Source organism: Crinia signifera, chromosome 5 (assembly GCF_055691185.1).
Source record: "Crinia signifera chromosome 5, ASM5569118v1, whole genome shotgun sequence".
Taxonomy (NCBI): Eukaryota; Metazoa; Chordata; class Amphibia; order Anura; family Myobatrachidae; genus Crinia; species Crinia signifera.
Window position 1 is genome coordinate 130,467,262 of NC_139221.1, and position 12,071 is coordinate 130,479,332.

Consider the following 12,071-nt stretch of genomic DNA (forward strand, 5'->3'; position numbering starts at 1 on the left):
CACCCCAAAATCTGTGCCCCAATTTCTCCCGAGTACGGAAATGCCTCACATGTGACCAAAAAATACCAGTTGGGTGCATGGCAGGACTCAGAACGGAAGGAGTGATTTTTGGATTTTGCAGCACAGATTTTGGTGGAATGAATGGTGGGTGCTATGTTGCACCAATACAGTGGAACCCCCCCACAAGTCACCCCATTTTGCAAAGTACACCCCTCAGGGAATTCATCTAGGGGTATAGTGTACATTTCAAACCCCCAGGGGTTTCACCAATTTTGATACAAGTGGGCAGTGAAAATGAAAAATTACATTTTTTTACACAAAAATGCAGTTCTGGCTCAAAATTTTTCATTTTCAGAAGGTATGAAGGAGACAAAGCACCCCAAAATCTGTGCCCCAATTTCTCCCGAGTACGGCAATGCCTCACATGTGACCAAAAAATACCAGTTGGGTGCATGGCAGGACTCAGAAGGGAAGGAGTGATTTTTGGATTTTGCAGCTCAGATTCTGGTGGAATTTTGGTGGGTGCTATGTCGCATTAGCAAGACCCCCCAAGCACCAATACAGTGGAACCCCCCCACAAGTGACCCCATTTTGCAAACTACACCCCTCAGGGAATTCATCTAGGGGTATAGTGTACATTTCAAACCCCCAGGGGTTTCACCAATTTTGATACAAGTGGGCAGTGAACATGAAAAATTACATTTTTTACACAAAAATGCAGTTCTGGCTCAAAATTTTTCATTTTCAGAAGGTATGAAGGAGAAAAAGCACCCCAAAATCTGTGCCCCAATTTCTCCCGAGTACGGCAATGCCTCACATGTGACCAAAAAATACCAGTTGGGTACATGGCAGGACTCAAAAGGGAAGGAGTGATTTTTGGATTTTGCAGCTCAGATTCTGGTGGAATTTTGGTGGGTGCTATGTCGCATTAGCAAGACCCCCCAAGCACCAATACAGTGGAACCCCCCCACAAGTGACCCCATTTTGCAAACTACACCCCTCAGGGAATTCATCTAGGGGTATAGTGTACATTTAAAACCCCCAGGGGTTTCACCAATTTTGATACAAGTGGGCAGTGAAAATGAAAAATTACATTTTTTACACAAAAATGCAGTTCTGGCTCAAAATTTTTCATTTTCAGAAGGTATGAAGGAGAAAAAGCACCCCAAAATCTGTGCCCCAATTTCTCCCGAGTACGGCAATGCCTCACATGTGACCAAAAAATACCAGTTGGGTGCATGGCAGGACTCAGAAGGGAAGGAGTGATTTTTGGATTTTGCAGCACAGATTCTGGTGGAATGAATGGTGGGTGCTATGTTGCACCAATACAGTGGAACCCCCCCACAAGTCACCCCATTTTGCAAACTACACCCCTCAGGGAATTCATCTAGGGGTATAGTGTACATTTCAAACCCCCAGGGGTTTCACCAATTTTGATACAAGTGGGCAGTGAAAATGAAAAATTACATTTTTTTACACAAAAATGCAGTTCTGGCTCAAAATTTTTCATTTTCAGAAGGAATGAAGGAGACAAAGCACCCCAAAATCTGTGCCCCAATTTCTCCCGAGTACGGCAATGCCTCATGTGTGACCAAAAAGTGGCAGGACTCAGAAGGGAAGGAGTGATATTTGGATTTTGCAGCACAAATTCTGGTGGAATGATGGTGGGTGCTATGTCGCATTAGCAAGACCCCCAAAGCACCAATACAGTGGAACCCCCCCACAAGTGACCCCATTTTGCAAACTACACCCCTCAGGGAATTCATCTAGGGGTATAGTGTACATTTCAAACCCCCAGGGGTTTCACCAATTTTGATAAAACTGGGCAGTGAACATGAAAAATTACATTTTTTTACACAAAAATGCAGTTCTGGCTCAAAATTTTTCATTTTCACAAGGAATGAAGGAGACAAAGCACCCCAAAATCTGTGCCCCAATTTCTCCCGAGTACGGCAATGCCTCACATGTGACCAAAAAATACCAGTTGGGTGCATGGCAGGACTCAGAAGGGAAGGAGTGATTTTTGGATTTTGCGGCTCAGATTCTGGTGGAATGAATGGTGGGTGCTATGTGGCATTAGCAAGACCCCCGAAGCACGGTGAAATTATGAACCTAATATTCCATAGATGTGTGGTATATTTTAAAACACTCCTTTATACATAGGCCGGGTTTGTCGGGGCAAGTGTCACACTGGAAAATAGTTTGCTTTCTTATTCCCTTTTTATAGCAAACTTTGCACCTTTTTTGTGTCCTGCCCTTTTTTCCAGTGGAGGGGATTTCATCAGGAAAATGCTGCCCTGGTACAATACGGGGGCCAGTACTAGAAGTACTGGGGCCCTCTGCCTGCTGGTTCCCAAATATTAGGCCCTTTATGACTTCCTCTTGAAAGTGCATAAATGTCCCCCTCTGGCCGGTAGAACGGAATAGCACGTAAGCGTTATACAGTGCCATCTGGATGATATACACGGCCACCTTCTTGTACCAGATTTTTGTTTTCCGCAGGGCACTGTACGGCTTCAGTACCTGATCTGAAAGATCCACTCCGCCCATGTACCTATTGTAATCCAGGATACAATTAGGTTTTGAGGTGTGGGTACTGGTACCTCGTACAGGGACGGAGGTGGTACTGTCTCCGTGAATTGTTGTCAGTATAAGGACATCCCTCTTGTCCTTATATTTGACCAACAACATATTTTCGTTGCATATTCCCCTGCTTTCACCCCTTCTCATTACTTGGGCAATGTGCGTTTTTGGGAGGCCTCTTTGGTTCTTGCGCACAGTACCGCAAGCTGCTGTACCTCTTGAACCAAGGGCCTTAAACAGGGGGATGCTAGTGTAAAAGTTATCCACATAGAGGTGATAACCTTTATCCAGGAAGGGGTGCACTAAATCCCAGACAATTTTCCCACTAACACCTACGAGGGAGGGGGGGCATTCTGGCGGTTGAATTCTTGAATCCTTCCCTTCATAAACCCTAAACCTGTGGGTGTACCCTGAGGTGCTTTCACACAGTTTATACATTTTTATGCCATACCTTGCCCTCTTACTGGGAAGGTACTGGCGGAATTTAACCCTTCCTTTAAAATGTATAAGGGACTCGTCGATACAAATAAATTTTTCAGGGATGTACACCTCTTCAAATTTGGCACTGAAATGATCAATGACCGGCCTGACTTTGAATAGCCGGTCAAAGGTGGGATCATCTCTGGGTGGGCACTGTGCATTATCGGTGTAATGTATAAATTTAAGAATTGTCTCAAATCGAGTCCGGGGCATGGCCATACGGTAAAATGGAGTACTGTACAGAACATCTGTACTCCAATATTGCCTAATTTCTGGCTTTTTTACTATGCCCATATGAAACACCAGACCCCAAAACGTCATCATCTCTACTGCATCTACAGGGGTCCACCTAGCAAATGATGACGTGGGGTTTTGAGCAATAAACTGCTGGGCATATAAATTAGTTTGGTCCACCATTAAATTTATAAAATCATCAGAGAAAAATAATTTGAAAAAGTCAATTTCTCTGAGACCTGTGGAATCAAATTGGATTCCTGGCATGGCCAAAAACTCAGGAACCTGGGGCTCAAAATTGTCTGGTGGTGGGGTCCATACTAGATCAATTATTGGGGGGGGAATCTCAGCTGATCTACGGGGGCGTCTTTGAGGGGGTCCCTCATCACCAGAGGAGGAAGAGGAGCTTAAGACGAATCCTTCAAATTCCCCGCTTGCATCACTGCCTGTGTCAGAGTCAGAGGCAAGCATGGCATATGCCTCCTCCACTGAATACATTCTCCTGGATGACTGGGAGGACATTTGGGAGGACATTTGGGAGGACATTTGGGAGGACATTTGGGATGCCATTTTTATTTTTGTGTTACTGGTAGTGAAATGTTTCAACACGTGTATAGTGTAGGGGGGGGTACAAACTTTATTTCAACCCGGGGGGTATGTAGTGTGTAGTGTGTATGTAGTGCAGAAAAAAAAAATACTTTATACCAATAAAAAAAAAAAAAAATGAAGGGGTTAAAAATAAAAAATTGAAGGGGTTAAAAAAAAAAAAAAAAGGTCCTGCGCCAAAAATTGAGCACAGATGTTGGTCAGTAACGTCTGTCACTGAACAGCGCTCAAAGGCAACAGGAATCTGATCAAAAAAAAAAAAAAATAGATCAACCCTGTGCCGAAAAAGCTGATCAGTGATGTACGTCACTGATCGGCGCACAGTGGCCACAGGACACCCACAAAATCAGTGTGTGTAAAAAAAAAATTAAAAAAAGACCCCACAGCACTCACAAAAAAAAAAAAAGGTGATCAGTGATGCGACACTGATTACCAGTGAGGGACAGCAGGTGCACAACCTTTGGTGCAACTGACAGTGCAACTGGCAGCAACTGACAGGTATATATATAAAAAAAAAACCTCTGCGCCCCCAAAAAGTTGCTGATCAGCACAGATATACTGATCAGCACAAAAGGGGGGGTAGCAGACACAAAATATACACTCTCTATCACTCTCTGTCACTATCTCTCTCTATCTCTCTATCTCTCACTATCTCTCACTATCTATCACTCTAGGACACTGCAGCAGCAGCACTGACAGTTATATGTATAAAAAAAACTGCACCCCCAAAAAGGGGGGGTAGCAGACACAAAATATACACTCTCTATCACTCTCTGTCACTATCTCTCTCTATCTCTCTATCTCTCACTATCTATCACTATCTATCACTCTATGACACTGCAGCAGCAGCACTGACAGTTATATATATAAAATAAAACCCCTGCACCCCCAAAAAGGGGGGGTAGCAGACACAAATCTCTCTATCTCTCTACCTCTCACTATCTATCACTATCTATCACTATCTATCACTGTATGACACTGCAGCAGCAGCACTGACAGTTATTTATATATAGAAAACCCCTGCACCCCCAAAAAGGGGGGGTAGCAGACACAAAATATAGCTCTCTCTGTCACTATCTCTCTATCTCTCTCTATCTCTCTCTATCTCTCTCTCTATCTCTCTATCTCTCTATCACACTGCAGCAGCAGCAGGAAGTCTCAGGAAGTCAGATCCAGGAAGCGTCCAGCACGCTACAAGCAGTGATAAGGTGATCAGGTAAGGTATTTGCAAGGATCAGGTAAGTATTAGCAAGGATCAGGTCGGTATTCACGGCAGGCAGGCACGGTGACCGTTCTGCACGCTGTTCCAGACCGGAATGGCGTCTGCAGCGCAGTCACCGTCAGTTTAAATGTCGCGCCTTGGCTGTGATTGGTCCGTGGGTCCCACGGACCAATCACAGCCTTGGGGGCAGGTGGGGTGAGGGTGGGGTGAGGTGTCATCGTCACCGATGACCCCCTCATGCCCCCTGACGCCCGGCGGTGATTGACACCTGTGTTACCGAGCGTCTGATTCGCTGGTAACACAGGAAAACGCTGTGAATGGCTGTTCACACTGAACAGCCAATCACAGCGATCGCCGACGGGGGGGCGGCATCGCAGCCCCCCCTGGGCATGCAGGGACATGTCTGCTGTCAGGGACAGCAGACATCGTCCCTCTGTCACTGCGTCTCGAGACGCAGTGACAGTTTAAACTCATGACGTACATTTATGCCATGTGTCGGGAAGTACCTCCCGGCCATGACGTAAATGTACGTCAAATGTCGGGAAGGGGTTAATCATTTATTAATTCGATATTTAATTATATTATTGCAGATTTTAACTGTATATGTAAAGGGATACTTCCATTTGTTTACTTCTGTCTGGAATTCTGGCCATACCATTATATGTTTATTTATATGGTAGAACTTTATTGTATGTTTATTTATATGGTAGAACTTTTTTGTATGGATTTCATTTTTATTTATATTGTCCTGCCAGATGCTTATTTATATGGCAATACTTTATTGTTATGGATTTCATATATATTTTTGGATGACGTTTTACGTCTATGAATTTACATACTATCCCCTTTAATTCTCTGTAAAAACTTGGAATATGCCTCTAAGGCTAATTATTTATTATTTATGGATTACTATTTTAGGATTATATTATATTTGCTTTTATCTGGCTGGCTGTGAGAGAGGAAGATATTTCCTCCAGTCTTACACCTTGGATTCCACCCATTTGGTATGTACCTTTAGACTCCGAGAGCTCATGTATAAACTGGGTTGTCTCCCCCTATGTTTGGACTAATCCACTAATATTTACTGTCTGTAGGTTCTATATCTCCTCTCAAGGAGCTATATTTGGAGATTTATATCTTTTGGCGCTTAGTTCCCATACCTACCAATACCGGTATGTGTTCTTTCAGTTTCATCTTCTATTGCTTGCTCCTCTATGCTGTTTCCCCCTTTTTTTAAATTATCTTTAAATTATTTTTTTATATCTAAATTATTTTTAATCATTTATTAATTCGATATTTAATTATATTATTGCAGATTTTAACTGTATATGTAAAGAGATACTTCCATTTGTTTACTTCTGTCTGGAATTCTGGCCATACCAGGCCATGGTATGTACAAATCATGTAAAATTAATGATTTAGATTCCATATTGTATTGAATGTTTGCCAACATTCCCTTTCTCTGTACCACTTCTAGCCTTTGCCCCTGATGAAGTCGTGTAGACGAAACGCGTTGGGCTTCTAATAAAGAACTATCTTTTAAATTCGAAGTCTTCGGTGTTATTTTGAAGTTTACGAACACTCCGTTTGGATATAAGTGACGGCAGGATCACACAAAATTTGGGACTCTATACCCTTACTGGCTAGGTGGTACTACTGGAGCGCACTCTGGACACCCCCCCTTTCTTGTATTCTATCTGTGTCTCTCACTAACAGGAGAGTCGTCCCAGAGTTGCAGCTGGTCGAAAGGCCTACTCCGAGCGCAATTCCTGACCACTTCTGTTTGTTTACAGTATAATATATATATAGTGGTTAATTATTGTGTATCTAATCTAGGTCTAAGGGGGGTATCCAATTACTGTACATGAGAACTGTTTCGCCCCATTGGAGCTAATTGGATAGCCTGTGCTAAGCTAATAGCAGCAGTACTGTATATTACTGCTACTAATAGGCTACCCCCTAAATCATTTAGAAGGTTTAGTGGTGCTAAATGAAGGAAAAAATGAAACTCTGAGCAGTAGCAGCAATCTTAGGGGTCAATCCTATTAGCACCGAAGGGTGCGAGGTGCAATTCGGGTGCCGTTTAAATGCTGAAAACGGCACCCCAATTAAGCCGATCTTGCACCCTTTGCTGGCCCGAATTTGCTTATTCCCTGTGGAGGTGTGAGCACTTTTAAGTGAATTCAGTCTACGTAAAAACTGCGCCTGGTGCCGTGATGATTCGCAAGTGAGAATCACCCGCACCTAATAGGATCGACCCCTTACACTGCAACTTTTCTTGTACAGGTTCTAAAATAAAAGTGAATGTGCCATTGGTTGTCATGACAGCAGTCTGTACACTCTCATCTGTGTATCCGTTTTTTTAAAATTTCATACTGTATTTATCTTCTCATGATAACCAAAATTAAAACCACATACTGTATAATGGGCGAAATGTAATAGGATGAGAGATTCAGAAAGTGAGAGATTTGGTAAGAAATCTCCAGGTTTTTTTAAAGCGGCAATCATTGACACTTCAAAATCAAACTGGTTTTGCGCTTTCTGATTCTCTCATCCTATTAAATTTCCCCAATGTATTGATTCCAAGATTTGGATCATCTATAGTAGGCTTACCCAAGAGAGCTTGTGATAGCATGTATACTCCCATGTAGCAATGTAAGTTTTACACAAGTACTCATTCAGGACAATGTAAGCCCCTTCAGGGTCTGCAAGGAAGTTAAACTCTGCACATGCGGAGGTATTCCCTCGTGCTAAAGAAAAGAAAAGAAAAGAAAAAATCATCCATTTTACAAAGAGAATAATTTAATGAACAAGTAAAACATCTTCCAATGAACATGACCGGTGCATTTAGGTCCTAATTCAGGTCCATAGGCTCGCATGCAAATTTGTTTTCAAAATGCGCATTTCTTTGCATGTGCCAGGTGCATGCGTCCACAGTTGCGGGCGGGAGTGGCGGTCCGTGGTACTCGCCCATGGGAACGCCCAGCATTCGCTGGGCATTCCGCTTCAGGTAGACAGGCAGGGCAAGTGGGGGCTACAGGGGGCGATGGGGGAGCCGGCTGGTTCCGACAGAACAGGGCGTGGACGCGCCCCCTTATGTCGGATGGCGAGCAGCGACAATTGGCAATACTATTGCAAGGAGCGGCTCCGTTAAGTGCTGCTCCACCTGTATGGCGGCTGCTGATATATAACACACAACTGCTCATCCTAGAGCTTTAGATATTTTGTTCTCATTTTCTTGTGGAGTTTGGTGGAGTAGGGATAATGGTATTGGCTAGGTTTGGGCTAGGCCTCCCATGAAGGCCAACCTTAATGCTTCAGCATACCAACTTTGTAGCAACAGTTTAGGGATGGCCCTTTTCTATTCCAACATGACTGTGTCCCAGCGCACAAAGCAGGAACTATAAAGACATGGTTTGAGGAGTTCAGTGTAGAAGAACATTACTGGCCCGCACCGAACCCTGACCTCAACCCCATCAAGCACCTTTGGGATGAACTGGAATGGATAATGAGAGTCAGGCCTTCTTGTCCAACATCAGTGCCTGGCCTCATAAATGCTCTATCGAAAGTCTTCCAATCGGAGTGGAAGCTTTTATAGCTGTAAAAGGGTTACCAACTCTATATTGAAGGATATGTATTTTAATACCATGTTAATTAATTCCCTGTTGTTGTAATGGTCAGGCATCCAAATTAATTTTTCCATATAGTGTCACCAATGGGTCGGTGACACACTGGCAGCTAACAGCACCCCTACATGCAGAAAATAGAGTTTGGTGTCTCTGGTAGGAGGAAGAGCTTTGCAGGAAGCACCAGTTTTTGTCACTGTGGGGGCATGGCCTCATGGGAAGTGTCGTTCCCCCCTCCTTCCTGTTTCATAAACTCTGGGGATGCACAGCCTGCTCCTTCTCACTGACCGGTGCTGTATTGCAGTATAATGTCACACTGTGGCATTATCCTACAATTGGTCACTATAAAAAGAGCTGGCATTTTGATGTCACCCCCTGGAAAGATGACAACCAGGTGTGGCACTCACCTCCTTGTGATGCTTCATTATTGCTGCATTTAAATGTAATTATTGTGTTTTTGGATGTTTGAAAAAAAAGTAGCGCTGGGGGAGCGCAGCAACAGGGGGAGTGGTTCTGCAGAGGAGCAGAGCCTCTGACAGCATTACAGAGACCCTGAGCCCCTCCAAAATTGGCCGCTGCCACAGAGAAGGCACACTAGAAATACTCTTGCACTTCTAGCGGCTGTCTCCTTTGCGATGGTGGCTATCTTTAGAGGGGTGCAGGGTCGCTAATGCTGTCAGAGACTCAGAATAAAAAAATGTAACTCCCCCTGGGCAACCAGCATTTCACCTCCTTTGGCAACAAGCATGTAATCCCCCTATGGCAACAATCATGTAATTTCCTCTGGCGACGAGCATGGAACCCTCTATGGCAACAAGCATGGAACCCCCTATGGCAACGAGCATGCAATCACTCTTGGCAACAAGCAGGTAATCCCCCCTGGCATTGAGCATGGAATCCCTGGCAACAAGGTTGTAGGTAAGCGGCACTTATTATTTTGTGCGATTAAACGCAATTAAAAATTTTAATCGTTGCCCAGAAGTAAAAAAAACACCTAAAATATTTTTATTTTATGAAATGTTTGCTTTGTTTTTGCATGTTGTGACTTACATTCCATATTTCCACCCATTATGTACAAGCTACAAAGTTTCTGAGGAAAGGTAGGGTCCATTTTTACTGCTAGAGCTAAGTTGGTCAGCGGGCCTGTAGCCACTAAAGTAACCTAAAGACAGAAGAAATAAAAATAGAAATGATGTACAGTTAGCACATTCATTACATCTAAATACACAGTAACATTAGATGTAGGTGAATCCTCATACATTATTGCTGCAGTCAAACCAAAAAGCTCTTGTTAGCGCACCACGGGCGGGATGTACCAAGCAACTGTGATACATCCCGCCACACATGGCAGTTCTACTAATCACATATGAACTAAAATATGTGATTAGAATCGCAAAGGGGAGCACTTGCGATAAGAGCTGCCCTTTGAGAAGCAGCCAGTGGGGGTAGAGTGGGTCCCCTCGACTGTGCCCAGCAGCCTCCTGCTCAGGCGGTGGCAGGGGCTGCTGGGCTCCACCGCCTTCTCTCTGCACCCAGAAGAGGTGCAGGGAGAAGGAGGTCACTGGTTCGGGCAGCACAGCAGGAGGCTGCCCGACACAGGTGAGGGGGGGCAGTGTGGGGCAGCGCGGATCGGTGCAGGGCGGTGTAGGACGCGAAAAGAAGCCCATAGGCTTCTATGGGGTTATGCCAGCTACAAAGCTCCGGCAGTGGGGCTTAAGTGCACATCAAAATGCAGTGAAAACCCGATAACGTTTTTTACCGCATTTTTAGCTTAGTTCATCCCGCCCAAGGTCACACAAATGAAACAGTCACACAAATGAAACAATGGGATGCAACAAAACTGTGTAATGATTTATTTGTTATGCAACACTCATACATCTGTGTGTGAATAAGTCTGAATCTGTATACTAAGCGCTACAATGCAGCGGCCCTGTTTTTACATCTACAACTTTGCCCAAATTCAGTGTCATCAAAATTGCAGCCCTGTGTCTCTAGTAAAGATTTAGTAGTGTTTCTGCATCTGCGTTGTCAATAAGATGCTATTTAAAAAAAAGTATAAATCTGGCAATTAACAACTTTCAGTTTGTAAACATTTTGTGTATGGCCATATTTGAAATCTACATATAAGAATATACAGTTTAGGGTAATTAATTGTAATAGACAGTGAGAAGCAGAACATGCAGTATTTTGTGCAAATCTGACAGGATTTTTAAGGCAGCAATCATTACGCATGAAAACCAGGTTGGTTTTGGTCAGACACAAAATCCCACACTTCCTGCTTTTCGCATGCTATCACATTTAGCCAAATGTCTAGTTCTCTAAAAACTGACTCCAGTTTTAAAATAGATTTAATTTATTTTTTATTTCAGTATTCAAACTGAAAATGTATCTATTCCACAGTTGACTTGAACCGGAGGCCTGCACTTGAGGTCAAGTGACTTAATTAGTGCCTCAGTCAAGTTGGTTTAACTATTGGGATGGGATGCAGTGCGGCCAGGGAGGTACTTCAAGTAATATTTTTTTGTTTTATTTTTATAAGGGTACATGGCCACGCCTCCCATGATTAGGCCACACACCCTGAAAAGTACACGGGTCCGCCAGGCTCTCTACTGCAATGTGAGTATGGAGATCCAAGGTGTAAATATTAGCAGTCAAGGTCAATACTGGGCAGAAGCACATATTTGAGGATTAAATTCAGACAGATTTTTTTTTCCTCAAATGGACAAAACCATATGCACTGCAGGTGAGGAAGATATAACATGTGCAGATAGAGTTATGGGACCTACACACAGCAATGTGAGGCCATTTTCTGAGCTATTTTACTACATTGCTCAGAAAATGCCCCTACATCTCTCTGTGTGCATGGGCATAGCGATACATGGCCAATATCAATATCATCTCAACGCTGGTTATTAATCAGTCACGGCCAGTGTTCCCAGTGGAGTATCCTGGCCCTGACAGATCGCTCAGCACACAGATACATCTTGTGCTGAGCATTCTAGCATCGTTCAGAATGCTCAGTGGGTCGCTATGTGTGTAGGGCCCATTACATTTGGTTGAGTTAGTTTGTTTCTGTGCAGGGTAAATACTGGCTGATTTATTTTTACCCTGTAATTTAGATTTCAGTTTGAACACTTCCCACCCAAATCTAACTCACTCTGCACATGTTACATCTGCCCCACCTGCAGCGCAGCATGGTTTTGTCCATTTGATAAAAAAAAACAAGGTTGCGATCAAGTCTGAATAAGCACATACTGTACAGTAATTATGCTGTGTGTGGTCAAATAAACCTATCATATATGTCCTATATTGTGTATTTG

At 43.5% G+C, this 12,071-nt stretch overlaps 1 protein-coding gene across 3 annotated transcripts in view; it reads right to left on the reverse strand.

The window, feature by feature from the left end:
• Window positions 1-12,071, reverse strand: part of LOC146079549 (pyrimidine-specific ribonucleoside hydrolase RihA-like) — an 83,867-nt gene that overhangs the window by 16,835 nt on the left and 54,961 nt on the right. For all 3 annotated transcript variants that reach the window (XM_083186283.1, XM_083186284.1, XM_083186282.1), the window contains 2 exons: window positions 9,802-9,913; window positions 7,739-7,875 (listed from right to left, as the gene is read on the reverse strand). In XM_083186283.1, the coding sequence (XP_083042409.1) occupies window positions 7,739-7,875; window positions 9,802-9,913 (249 nt within the window). The remainder of the gene's footprint in view (window positions 1-7,738; window positions 7,876-9,801; window positions 9,914-12,071) is intronic.